Source organism: Nannobrachium achirus (genome assembly GCF_963921795.1).
Source record: "Nannobrachium achirus genome assembly, chromosome: 7".
Classification (NCBI taxonomy): Eukaryota; Metazoa; Chordata; class Actinopteri; order Myctophiformes; family Myctophidae; genus Nannobrachium; species Nannobrachium achirus.
The window spans coordinates 36,975,788-36,989,901 of NC_137816.1; the positions used below are offsets into that span (position 1 = coordinate 36,975,788).

The window sequence follows — 14,114 nt, forward strand, 5'->3', positions numbered from 1 at the left end:
TTATTGGGAACAGAAGGTGTCTCTTCCCAATAAATATATTTTAATTGCAAGCAAAGAGAACAGGAGTTCGTTCTTCTAGCTTCTTTCACGAGGCACGGCTTGACATCTATTATTATGATTTCTTATCTTATCACTGATGAATGCACAAAAGAAAACCAAGATGGAGAATTAATACATGCAGGCTTACTATTTATGAATAATTTCCAATTTGATTGATCGTTTTCGGAGCAGTTTAAAGGCAAGAGACAGGAGGAAGTGCTGCCTAGAGTGCATTGTCCTAGGAGGACACACCAGCAGTAATTCAAAACAATAAACACTTAGGGAACATTCCATATTTACAGTAGAATGAGGATGGAGGATTTTAAAGTGCTCTTACTGTAAATGAAAAGGTGTGACCCTCCCAGGACCATAAATATGTTTTTTCTTGAACCTCCCCGGCCAGTAATGTTTGATACATTATATGATTTGATACGTTGGATACATCCCACAGGATAAAGTTAACATTGCGACTGGACAAAGCAGGTTGTTTCAGCTGTCACTGTAGTGGGCACTTACGGTTATTATACAATGTCAAACTTGTGTTATTATGATTTGTCAACGCTGGTTTTATTTTTTCTGCCTAATAGAAGTCCAAGCCTCTCTTTCTTACTGTGGTTTAGGTGCGTTTAGGATCGGACTGAAACAGTGCCCAAATTTGGAGATGACTAGATAAACGTGTAAATCCCCATATAGGACGCCATAGACTGCCAAGACTCCTTATTTTGGCATGCCTGACACAGAACTCCATAAAATGGACACAGGCAGACAGATACAGCAATCTCCATATATGGGTGTGAAAGGGACACAGACAGATGGTTACAACGGGTATTGCTAATGCTAGGGCTCCACCAAAATGACGGCGTCGTGCCGGCGTTGGCCGGCGTAAAAAAATGAACCGGGGCGAATTTGAGCGTCCGATGCTGACGTTGACGTCGGCAGTGGAGCACCCTTCATTAATTAAAACGGGAGTGTTCCCAGCGTTGACACGACGCTCGACGCGCCCGATGGAGCCGGGGGGATAACTGGGTGCGGCATTCATTTCCCATTTGCATCGTTCCAGAGTAGGCCTGTGCTCAACGGGCACCGCTCTAGTATTTGTAATTGATTGATTAAAATGTGTATGACCCTCCCTTTGACTAAAATGTAAAAAGCTTGACCCTCCCTTGTTTTTCTCCTGTGGCACCCTCTCATAAATATTAAACAGTCCCTTATAGGGGAATAGAAGGCTTCTTAACTTTGTCTCTGTAGAGACAATTCTCAATGGCATTCATGCACTCAATTCTCATGTCTCTCTCATACACACAGCTTCCATTTAACATGATTTCCATGTTTCTCTGAAACATCCCGAGCAGAAACAGTTTCCTCCTTTTAAAGGTTCCCTGCTCATTCACTTATTGACATGAGTTACACAATGTATCAAAAGCGTCTGTCCTTCCGTCCGTCTATCAGCCCGTCAGTCAGTCTGTCCGTCACACCTCACACTTTTGCCCTACTCATATCTCTGCCACCGTTGCCCCTATCCATGCCAAACTTTGCACACACACACTCCTTGACTGCCAAACCTCCACCCCCAATTTCTCACATGGCCCTCTTCTAGCGCCACCTGAGGCCGATTCTTGCAAAACACATTTATGGACACTGCTCCTACAGATTTTGACCTAAAATCACGCAAAGCGGTACACAGTATGTCTAGAGTCATGTCATCAACATGGATCTGTCCCATTTCCCATATTCCCTCCTGATAGGCTACCATTGCCTTATAAAGTTTGCTGGATTGCTCCGTTTTCCGCAAATCATGAACACCACATGCCTTTTCTTTGCAATTAGCCACGCAAATTCCCTCAACACATACATGCCATTTAAAATCTTCACATCTACCTGCACATGGGCCTCTTCTAGTGCCACCATGAGGTGGCACACTCTTATCTCCGGCACTGTTGGCCCTATCCATGCCAAACTTTGCACACACACTCCTTGGCTGGCAAACCACAACCTCCGCCCCTGATTTCTCACATGCCCCATAGCGCCACCATGAGGTTACTTTTGGCAGACAACATTATGCGACCTGACGGTCGCTTATCTCCCAATTAGGGAGTCTTACTGGTTTATTCAATTATGAACACTAGACCTTACCCGTTCGAAGATATGTGCTCCAAAATATGTCAAACGCACCCGGTGAAAGTGTGTGTGTGTGAGAGAGAGAGAGAGAGAGAGAGAGAGAGAGAGAGAGAGAGAGAGAGAGAGAGAGAAACATTCCTAACTGTGAGAGAAAGGGGTGTGTGTGTGGGGCTACAGATCCCATGGCCTGGAGGAACGGACCGTAACCCTGGCAACAGACAGCAGAATTCAACAGAAGTGGTTAAGAAAACGCTAATTTAAACTGCTTTAATTTGGGAGAAATGAAATTCGGGCTCCGTCAGTGTTGATATAATGCTAATGGCCAATACCATGTGAACTTTGGGATCAGTTGCTGAAGCGAGTGAATAGATAAACGTAGATAAGCGTGAGCGTTAGAGCGTTAGAGCGTGAGTGTTAGAGCGTTAGAGCGTGAGTTTGCTCCTTTATTAGTAGGATAACGCTATATTAGTAACACTGAATAATGGTAATCAATTGAATATTTATATCATCATGATTTGTAATTAGACCTACTGTAGATCAAATGCTTATCCAGCTGTCTTTGCCTTATTTCTTGGAATAAACACCCAGGCGGCCTGTTCTAATTGAGCTGAGTGAAGGTCTGTTGTGCCCACGTTTTGGCTTAGATATGAGTTTGCTGGCAATGCGGAGGGATTAATGCACTGCACTTAGTAGAATTCTCTGCTGGCAGGAATTACATTTTTCATGAGCAGAATTCTATATTGGGAGATTTGTGTTGTTGTGTTTCAATCACAGGTGGTCCGGTGATAGTGCTAAGTATATCCAGCTTTTACCATTGGTAGTGATTTTAGCAAACCCTAAAACCAGGGGCGTCACAAGGGGTGGAAAGGTGGGACTGAGTTACTAGGGCCCAAGGTGGAGGGGGCCTTAATTATTTTATACTTTAGCTATTGAATAATAGCAGATATACAAGCTCACAGCGTGGCACCGAGTGCCGCGCTGCGAGCTTGTAGATCTGCTATTTGTTTTTTAAGTTGTGAAAATGTGCGCAAATCTTTGAATATATGTATTTTTTAAGCAAACATTTGTACCTCGAATTTTGCTTCTGGGGGGTCCCTCCCTGGAACTAAATATTTTGAGATGGGGGTCCGTGTCCAAATACATATAATTTTGGGGGTCCTTCACATGAACAAGTTTGAGCACCACTGACATAGAAAAAAACATAGGTTTTTAGCAGATAAACAAGATAAACAAGCTCGTGCGGCACTCGGTGCCGCACTGTGAGCTTGTATATCTGCTGTTTTTCAATAGTTAAAGATCAAAATAATGCGTAATAATGCGTTCCCAGTCTAAATGGGTTAAACCCCCTCCCCCTATGAAGAACATTCATGGAGGGCCCGCAGTGAATCCTTGTACCCAGGGCCCAGAATGTGGTGTGACACCCCTGCCTAAAACTGTACTGTATCACACAAGGCTGATTTTCAGGCATTGAGAAGTTGTAGTACCGGCTGTTGCCACCAGTCCTTTCTGTAATGTGAAAGCCACGCTCTGAGCTCTGTCTTAGTTCTTTGTCTGTCAAGGTAAAGGACAGGCTTAATAAAACGTCAAGCTAATTATCTTTTGGGAAATAGGATAATGAGTTTGCTCATTGTGGCCTAGATACAGAGCTGCTAGCAGTAGGGCTGTCACGATATGACATTTTACATGACGATTACTTGTCACTCAAATAATTGCGATTAACAATTTCATTGTGTTTTTGTCGTTGACAATTACATTTCTGTTTGGCTTGTAGGCTTTTAAGTTGCACATAGCAGATATGACACATAACCTAAATATACAAAGAAATTACTGACATATTTGAAAACTTGTGATAATTGTGACAGGCCTAGCTAGCAGCTATAACTTCCGTACAAGAAGAGGCACATTAAACAGAATTCAGCATCTGCGAAGATGGTTTAGTATTATGTGAATTAGATGATCTTAATCAGTCAACTCTCACACTTACATAATGGCTCTGTAAAGCAGTCTCTGACATGGGGGATCGTTATTGTGTCACCCAATAGTAGGCATTGTTCACAGGCCAGGAACTCAAAGTAAAATATGTCCCAGCATAATGGCAAGCATCCATGTATGGTCATGAATCAATCTTCACATGCACCACATGCACCTGATACTTAACATATTGAGATTGCACACACAAACATAGTGCATAGACTCCACAGAAGTGGCCCGGGCCGTAACGCGCTCCTCAGATCTCTACATTTGGTGCCAGAAACTGAGCTGGGATTGAACTACAACATGCACAGACAAATCTGCATATTATATACTGTGTGTGTGTGTGTGTGTGTGTGTGTGTGTGTGTGTGTGTGTGTGTGTGTGTGTGTGTGTGTGTGTGTGTGTGTGTGTGTGTGTGCGCGTGCGCTGCGTGCGTGCGCGCTGCGTGCGTGCGCGCTGCGTGCGTGCGCGCTGCGTGTATGTCTGTGTGTATACGCTGTAAACACATGCATACCGGTACATACGGTCCATGTGTATATAGACACACACACACACACACACACACACACACACACACACACACACACACACACACACACACACACACACACACACACACACACACACACACACACACACACACACTCACGTGTACTGTAGATACTGTAGACACTAGACAGATAAATGTGAAAAGTTGATTTTGGTACCTCTAGGCATGCTCAATTACTATTCAACCTATAAGCGGCTGGAGTTTCTGAGGAGGCGTGTGCAACAAGATGCTTCAGATGTTCTATCAATCTGTAGTGGCTAGCTCTCTCTTCTTTGTAATTGCTTTCTCAGGGTGTTACATTAATGCTGGGGACACAAGTAACCTGAATAGGTTGGTCAGGATAGCCGTCTCCCTCGAGGGGGGATTACTGTATCCTTATACAGTAAGATACAGACAAATTGATTATCCTGCAGGTTCCACACCCAGTTCATGGTATACATACTGTAGCCTCCAGACCATGATCTGGTACAGTAGTTTGCTGTTGGACAGTGAAGTTTTGTAGCAGATTCAGTTGGGGAGAGACGTTCAGGCTTTACAAGTGATCAAACTGAGAAAACCTTCTTGCTTGAAGTGTTATATTGCTTTGTTGTGAGGGAATCTGTGCACTTCCACTAAAGGTTATCAATCGCCTCTGTGCTCTGGTTTGGGACAGTGAAAGCTTTGGCAGAAGACCAAAGGACACGGTCTCCTTCTGGAAGCTTGTAAACAACACCGAAAATCTGAGATCAAAGTCATAACCATTCACAGCCATGGATGAATATCAACTGAGAACACATGTCATGTCCAAGGATTTCTTTTGACTGCCATTAGCTTTGGGCTTGTCTAATCTGACATAAAGGCCCTTACTATCTCCCTGTGCATAGTAATATAAGACAGTATCTTTTCCAATCATCATAGTGCTGCTGAGAAGAGATGCCGCCACTACAGCCTTTATTATGTTTAATTTCGTTTTGGCGTCCATCCCATCACCTTGGGACGGACGCCATCTTGAATTTGACAATAAATAATGAACAGATGGTGATTTCACTGCTTCAGTCACATTCCCTGACTCAGTGATTAGTTTGGCAAAACCACATCAACTGATGGTCAACCTTAAGGACCTTAAGGCCTCATCTCCGTCTCATCAAGTAAAGAATGTGCATTACGTTTTACTTCTGCGTAGGGCATTAACCAAAAGGTCGACAAGTCGACTCAGTCGACTTCATTACACAAGTTGACTCCCACCAGGGAAAGCCAAAAGTTTAAAAGAAAAATCCTTTGCACCAACTTTATCCTGTTGGATCCAACATTAAATCAGGAATCAGGATTATTATTATTCAATGTTGCGGCTTTGCAGTGGAATCTATAATATTAACATCAAAACAAAAGCCTTATTAAGAGAGAAAGGATCGCTTTAGGATATTCTATTAAGTCCAGGGGTAAGTCATTTTTCCCCCGTCAATGTGATGACGTCGTAAAACGATAAAGTCGACTACAACTCAACTTTTTGTCGAGTCGACTTGCAAAAATCTCAAGTCGTTAATGCTCTGCTTCTGCGTTGGTCAGTGCATGAAAACCACAATAACCGAGAGAGTGTTTGTGTGTTTGTGTGTGTTTCTCTATGTACGTGTTGGCTTGTGCCCTACGTTTAGCGAGCGCTGTTGGAGCAGAAGCAGAAGAAGAAGAGACAAGAGCCTCTGATGGTTCAGTCTAATGTGGACGCACGGTCTCGTGCACGACGCACCAAGCAGAGTGAGGAGCAGGCTCCACTGGTGGAATCCTACCTCAGTAGCAACAGCAGCACCATCTACCATGGTAAGCATGACCAGTGACATGTTCATGCAGGGGTGTCGCACCAAATTCTGGGCCCTGGGTACAAGGATTCACTGCGGGCCCCCCCATGAATGTTCTTCATAAGTGGAGGGGGTTTAACCCATTTAGACGGGAAACGCATCATTTTGTGCTTTAACTATTGAAAATCAGCAGATCTAGGTGCCACGCTGCGAGCTGTGAGCTTGTAGATCTGCTGTTTTTGAAAAATCCTTTTTCGTGTGAAGGACCCCCAAAATGATATGTATTTGGCCACCATCTCAAAATATGTCGTTCCAGAGAACTCCCAGAAGCAAAATTTGAGTTACAAATGTTCACTTAAAAAATACATATGATTTGCACAGATTTTCACGACTTTTCAAAAATAGCAGATCTACAAGCTCCGAGTGCCACGCTTTGAGCTTGTATATCTGCTATTTTTCAATAGTTACCGTAAAGTATAAAATAATTAAGGCCCCTACACCTTGGGCCCTAGTAACTCAGTCCCACTTTCCCCCCCCTTGTGACGCCCCTTTGTTGAGTGTGCCCCGAGTGTGTAGAATGTTTTTTTTTGTGTAGTCTTGATATTTGTCACAGTGTTGACATGTTTGTATTGGTCAATGCTGCTCAAACAGAAGGGAATATAATCCTTGTGGGGAAATTGGATACCACAGTTGCTCTCGTCAGTAAAATATGAACATGAAAAGGCAATACCAGTAAGCAATAAATATAGAATTAAAGACATTAAAATGAACTCAAATTAAAACCATAAAGGAAAATTGCCTATCTGTAAGCCTATAGTGCACATCAAATCAGTTAATGCCCACTAAGCGTAAAGAAACAGTTAATAGCCGCAAGCAGGAATAATCTCCTGTGCCGCTCAGTGGTGCATTTTGGCAGATGTTGTAAGGACTGTATTTGGTGCCAGGGACCACCAGAAGCTAAGACTTAAAAGAGTTAAAAATCGCTAAATATTGTATAAGTATTGAAAGATTTGCACATATGTACAAAAATAGCACATACACCGTACAAGCTCATGACCTTCTATATCTGTACTTAGAAAAGTGCTTTAAAAATGCGATCCCTTAATGCTTTCCTCTGTGGTAGAAAGCTTGGTGACTCGAGGTTCACATTTACAAATGCTAGCTCTGTTTCCCTATGGATACTGCAAAGACGGCTAAAAAAGACTTAGTGAGTGTATAGCAAACATGTTTTTGGTCATGTTAATAAATAAAATTGTGTGTCATTTTGTAGTTCCCACGGCCATTCTCAATGCATTTCTGTAGGGTTAAGCCAGGGTGAAGCCAGCTAGAATATATCTGTGACGCATTTCTTTTTGGCTCTGTCCTTTCCGAGGCAGTGGGAGGCATTTTCGGAATCGTGGCCAATAGGCAACTCCTTCAAACAGCACTGAACATAGGCTCCGCAAATATTTTCTCCACTATTAAACAATTCAATTATGATGACAAAGAAGAGGCCATCGTGTTGCTTGAACTTTAAAGTGCAGGGGCTGCTGTTGCTGGGGGTGCAGTAGGGGGGTGTCTGACTGCCACATTTTGAGTTCCATGTACTGTGCTGTGTGTAAAGCAGGGGTTTTCAAACCTTTTCATGTCACAGACCCCCAAATACAGTTTCATTCTGTAATAGAGAACCGTCTAAATGTAATAACTGTGCATGAGAGAAATAGGTTGTACTGTAATAATTTGAAGCTAATTGAATTGGTGCAAACAAAGCCCTTGACCCTGTTGCTGCTTGTACTGTGAAGATGCCTCTGTCAGATACAATAGCACATGAGCCGTGTTGTGGAGGAGATTAATTTAGCCTGATTGTAAACTCTGTTTATAATACTGTATAATAAAGAAGAAACTCTGTTTATAATACTGTAGAATAGAGAAGAAACTCTGTTTATAATACTGTAGAATAGAGAAGAAACTCTGTTTATAATACTGTAGAATAAAGAAGAAACTCAGAAAGGCAGGAAAGTTACGTTAACTCTTATACTGCTTTGGACGTTCCCGTTCGCCCCAATTCTCGAGGTCGCGCCGCGCCAATACGGCCGTTCGTTCGTTTACCTTGTTGATGTCCTTAAGCTGATGAGGGGTCGCGCCGCCGTGTACTGTAATCACATCGTCCGCAGTGATGGTCTTAAAAATCCATTATGCGTTAACATCAACAGAGACCAATTCTCTTCTGTGTTGATTTTCTCTGGCCCTGAGGCTCTGTGGCCATAGAGTGCTCTCAATGTATGGCAAGCGAGACCGGCCAAATTCACATTAATGGCATGACGCCGCCCTCTGCTGCCTGGTCTGCGAAAGTGCAGACCAGGCACTTAAAAAAAAAAAAGAATGTCTATCTAGCTACTATAACGTCGCAAAGGTAAGCCGCTTTTTGATGGCACCAGACCCAATAAATAAATAAATAATCTGGCAGGGAAAAAGTTAACATGATTAATACATGATCTATACTATTTCTTCAGCCTTCTTGTCCGGATCGTTAACCTTCTTGCTTTAAGTCAGTCTGGACAGTAAACCAGGAAGGGATCGGCTCGTCTAATACAATATTTCATTGGACTGCAGCCTGACATCAGTCGATGTGCATTCAGCAAGATGCTTCATCGGCTTATTGTGGTAGCAGAGAAACAATAACCCTCTTCCATAAAATCACATTACTTTCTGTTAAATGGTAGAGCACTGCTGTGTACAGTAAGGCTGAACGATTTGGGGAAAATATTGATTGAATTTCTTTTAAGTAAAGTTTAAATTCTATTTACTGTTTACAGTACATTTACCGCAAAATGTGATTCTGTCAGAGCTCCTCATGGGGTTCTGTCAGTATAAATTGATATTTAGAAGCCTATACTGATGTTGTTGCTTATTGTAGCCCACTACACGTCATGAATACTTAAAATTAATACAGTACCCACAATTTTCCAAAACGTATCCTTTTTAATGGGAGCTATGTTTATTGCGACCGTAGGTCGCTGTTAACTATGAACATTCCTAAGCCAATAATTAGTGTGGTTGCCCAACAAGGCAACACACTGTAGACCTGGGGAAACTTTATTTATTCTTCTAGATAAACTTTATTTGCATCTTTCTAATTTTATCACCTTGTGGGAGACTTGTTGAGTCTCCTACCAGAAACATAGCATCTTTCTGCCGTTTATTTTTTGGGTGAACTACTCCTTTAAACCTGCTTGCAGCTGCTTTTGTTCGTACACACACACATCACGCTTTTCTGTCTCATAATGTCTAAGTTCTTGTCTTCCTGTGTGTATGTAGTGCAAGAAGCTGAACAGGAGGAGGTGAAGGCCGTGGCAGACGTACAGGCGCCTCGCTCAGCCAAAAAGGGCAAGGCATCAGCCAGCTCCACTCCACAGACCGGCAGCGGCAGGAAGGAGAGGAAGGGGAGACACAAAGGTCAGCCTGCCGCCACTCAAATCCTTTATGGCAGTGGTTCTCAACCTGTGGGCAGAGGCCCACTTGTGGGCCGGGAGGATATTGCAAGTGCGCCCCCAAATAATTGGTTAAACACTAAGCCCCTTTTCGACTGCAGCTTTAACACCACACTACACACCGCACTGCACCACATAAAAATATCCACATTTTCCATAACACAAAAGTACCCGTATCGGTAAGAAACAAATGTACCCTTTTAACTGTGATTATAATACAATATAAATTTGTATTAAAACTATCCTAATTATAATTCACTATAATGGATTATAACTGTGATTATAATATACTATAAAGTATCAATGTATTACAATGATAACTATAATACACAATAATAGATTATAATAGTGGTTTTAACATCTATTATCATGTATTGCAACTATATCCTGGTGGTCTAAATGAAAAGTCAGTGAGTGATCAGTCATTATGAAGTGTTTGGCCCTGTTTGGCCTTCGTCAGACCTACTCTAGATTGGATACTTTTTAGTACCACGTTTAGTACCACTTTCACACCACTCTACCCAGGTCCTTGTAGTGGAAACCTGGCAGTGTGGAGTGGTGTGGTGTTGGGCCATGTCAGTGGAAAAGGGGCTTAAGATTGTATTGATAATATAACACATAAAAAAAGAACTTTCATTTTGATACTGATAGATAGGAACCTAAAGTATACTACGTTAGTAGAGGGTGGGCCCCATTCCATGTTGTTACCTTATGGAAACAAAACATTTCGCATAAATGCAGGAAAGGAAAACTCTAAATTATAAACATGTAATTTATTTTTTAAATATTCTTATAACATTGTAAAATGTAGTTGCTCACTGCCAATCCATTGGTGCACATTTAACTTACTAGTACTCGGGTATTCTACCACTTTTTCGAGTCACGTGTTCAAATACTGGATTCTGATTGGCTAAATTCCGGAGGTTATGAGAGGACAACTGCCGCAAAGTTGTGTGTCCGAGATCAATGCGCCTCAGTGTACATCCGGGGACTTCAGGAGGTAGTCCCCCAACCAACAAATGAAGGTCGCAGCGGTCCTATGTTTACTAACGTGCGTACTATCGTCGCCGATTTATTTGGATCCAATGCAATCCGCCAACTTTAAAGCCCCTTTTCTCTGAACCTATGCCTTTCTGGAAGCGAACAGCCTCTATTTACGGCCGGAACGGTGCTTTTAACTGACGTTAGCTTAGCTGTAAGCTAGACGCATGGATTAGTATGGAGTTGGCGCCATCTGTTGGTGAGTAGAAGATGTTGTTGGTGGAACTATCTGCTGTCTCGCGGAAGTTTTATAGGCAATAATGATTGTAACTTAAGATCCTTGCAAGTTACAACTATGTGTTTTCTTTCATGTATACGGGAAAAAGTGGTAGAAAAGCTATTTACCACTCGGGGTCGGACATTATGCTCTCATAATGTCCTGAGTGAGTGTGTTATCGGACTCGGCTGCGCCTCGTCCGATAACACCCTCACTGCGGACATTATGAGAGCATAATGTCCTCTCACTCGGGGTAAATTGCTTACTTATAGGTTGATCTGCTATTTTGGTATGGATCAGGTTTTACACTGGATTCAGTGACACAGATTTAGAGATTGTCATGCTGTTTCCACTCTTCAGCATGATGACATGATTAACAAAAAAATTAAATAAACAATCAATTTAGTCAATGATAAAAAAAAATTGTACTGAAAAATATTTAGAAACCAAATGCTTCTCAATCATTCGATTCGTCAAGAAGTAAATGATAGTAATTGCTTACGAAATAATCAATAGTAGCGCTCCTCCACCCTTGCAGCAATCGCACAGAAGCAAAAAGTAAGTAGAATATAATTGGCGTTTACCCCGTTGTCCCATCAGCCAAAAAACTAGGAGATTAAATCAGGTCATGGACTCTTCTCAGCACTGATTGAACTGTCACACCCTCCGTTTCTCTCTCTCTCTCTCTCTCTCTCTCTCTCTCTCTCTCTCTCTCTCTCTCTCTCTCTCTCTCTCTCTTTCTCTCTCTCTCTCTCTCTCTCTCTCTCTCTCTCTCTCTCTCTCTCTCTCTCCCACATACATGCACTGGCAAGCCCCACATGACAGCCTGGTGTCAGCCAACAACATCACCTAAACAAAAAGAGCACCCCTCACAGTGCACTATTGTGCACCAGTGTTTCTGGTAGTCGTCGACGTCAACTGTATAAAGTATAAAGCCTAATTTATAATCTGTTAATTATTGCAAACCTTAATTGCCTCGATTATGATTAATGAAGAATTATATAAAATAATTGGTAAAAATAGCTGATTTACACCTTAATTTCCCCTCTGTGATGAATAAAGTACCTACCTACAGCGTGTCACATTGTAATGCGTTGTAAGCTTGTAGATCCCCTATTTTTGGAAATGTTGTACAACAAAGTAGAATACAGGGTTAAATGGTATCCTACTTATCGATTTAGTCGTTAAAAATGTTTAGCGTGTCGATTCATTGATTTAAGAAAAAAAAATGTTCTTTTAGATTATTCGATTAGGTTATTGGTACTAAATATTGGTTTAAAAAAGAATACGTTAATTGCCCAGCCCTACTCTGTCGCTACTTAAATGACTTCCAGGCATTCAAGCATTCTCTCAGAAATTGTTATATACTGGACAGGTGCCCGTTGGGCTCCGGGCTACTCAGGAACGAGTTGGGAACGATGCAAATAGGGAATGCATGCCCTCTAGCCATTATACCCGTTGTCACTGTACCCATTGTAACCGTGCCCATATATGGAGATCATCTGATCTCTATGTCTGTCTGTCCTTGTCCCGTTTATGCTCATAATGAAGATTCTGATATTATCAGTATATACAGATGTGCCATTTAAAAACTTCACACGTCCTGCCATTAGCAAGACAGTAGATTTTCAGGGGATTTTCAGGACATTGAGCTTGTAGATCAGCTATTTTTGAAGCGGTGAAAGCCGCTTCCAAGGAGTGGCTTTGTGTGTCCCATGTCCATATATGGTCATTTCAGTCCAGAATGAACAGGTTTTATCAAAAACAAAATGTGTGTCCCATGTCCATATGGTCATTTCAGTCCAGAATGAACAGGTTTTATCAAAAACAAAATGTCTGTCACCTCATGTCCATATATGGTCATTTCAGTCCAGAATTAACAGGGTTTATCTGTCCCGTACGTCCAGAATATGTGTGTAGTGTCCGTCCCGGTCTGATGATTGGATACTTTGAGGATTGGTCAAGCTTCACATGACAATTCGGCCCTCCAGATAAAATCATTCATTCATTCAGAATATAAAGAAAGTATAGATCACAGAGTTCATAACTCTAGAACACATAGAATAAAAGTTCACCTCTTCACTTCGAACCGAGGTTTGATTTTTGCTATTTTTATGACCTTCTCTGACTTCAAAGTTCAAATCTACTAAGAAGGTGGATTCTGCTTTTCGATGGGAATGGAGTGGTTTCTTGCCATTTGCGAGTTTCTGTAAAAAAATACGCTTCATTCTCCATAAAAATTGTAAAGGCAAAACAGGTAAAGAAACCGGTGGTAAAAATGCAATTGCAGGATATTTTCAGGAAAAGAGCAGTAAATATTGAAGATTTGAAACGGCACATCTGTAGCAGCCATATATGGCCATATCACTGGGATCGATGGTTCTTGAAAATGTCAGCAGAGAAAACGTACATACGTACGTACGTTCAGAGATTACCTGCATTAAATTGTAAGATACGTTTGTGCTGGGCATGCACAAACAAGCACATCTGATTTAATACCATGTGTTTCTATTAGGAGAAGGTCTGCAGGGTGGCTTTGAAGTCGTAATGGCTTGACCACTTCAGTCCTATAGTAACGCTGTGCTTGAGTGCTTGATGCAGCGGCGGGGACATTATGTTCTTCCTTGTTACAACAGCTAATTGAATGACAAAGGAACAGAGGGTGCCAGAAGAACTATGAAAAAAATCCCAGAGCATAAATAACAGACATGAAACTGATGCTGTAACGCCGCAAATACACAGTGGACTACTGTGTATTATACAGTATATCACCTTGTGAGCATGTAATTCTATTTTTGAATAGCGAAGTATAAAATAGGGCAGGGGTCTTCAACGTTTTCAGGCCGAGGACCCCTTAGTTGAGTGAGAGATGAACCAACCTTCTCATAGATTCATTATTTGACAGCACGATCATCAATGTTTTTTGGATTCAT

The 14,114-nt window shown here is 41.8% G+C and overlaps 1 protein-coding gene across 1 annotated transcript in view; it reads left to right on the forward strand.

Annotated features, from left to right (window-relative positions):
- tub (TUB bipartite transcription factor) overlaps positions 1 to 14,114 on the forward strand; it is a gene marked incomplete at both ends in the record, with an annotated part of 53,209 nt that overhangs the window by 9,251 nt on the left and 29,844 nt on the right. The window contains 2 exons of the mRNA XM_080729985.1: positions 6,313 to 6,475; positions 9,751 to 9,888. Of these exons, the coding sequence (XP_080586111.1) occupies positions 6,313 to 6,475; positions 9,751 to 9,888 (301 nt within the window). The remainder of the gene's footprint in view (positions 1 to 6,312; positions 6,476 to 9,750; positions 9,889 to 14,114) is intronic.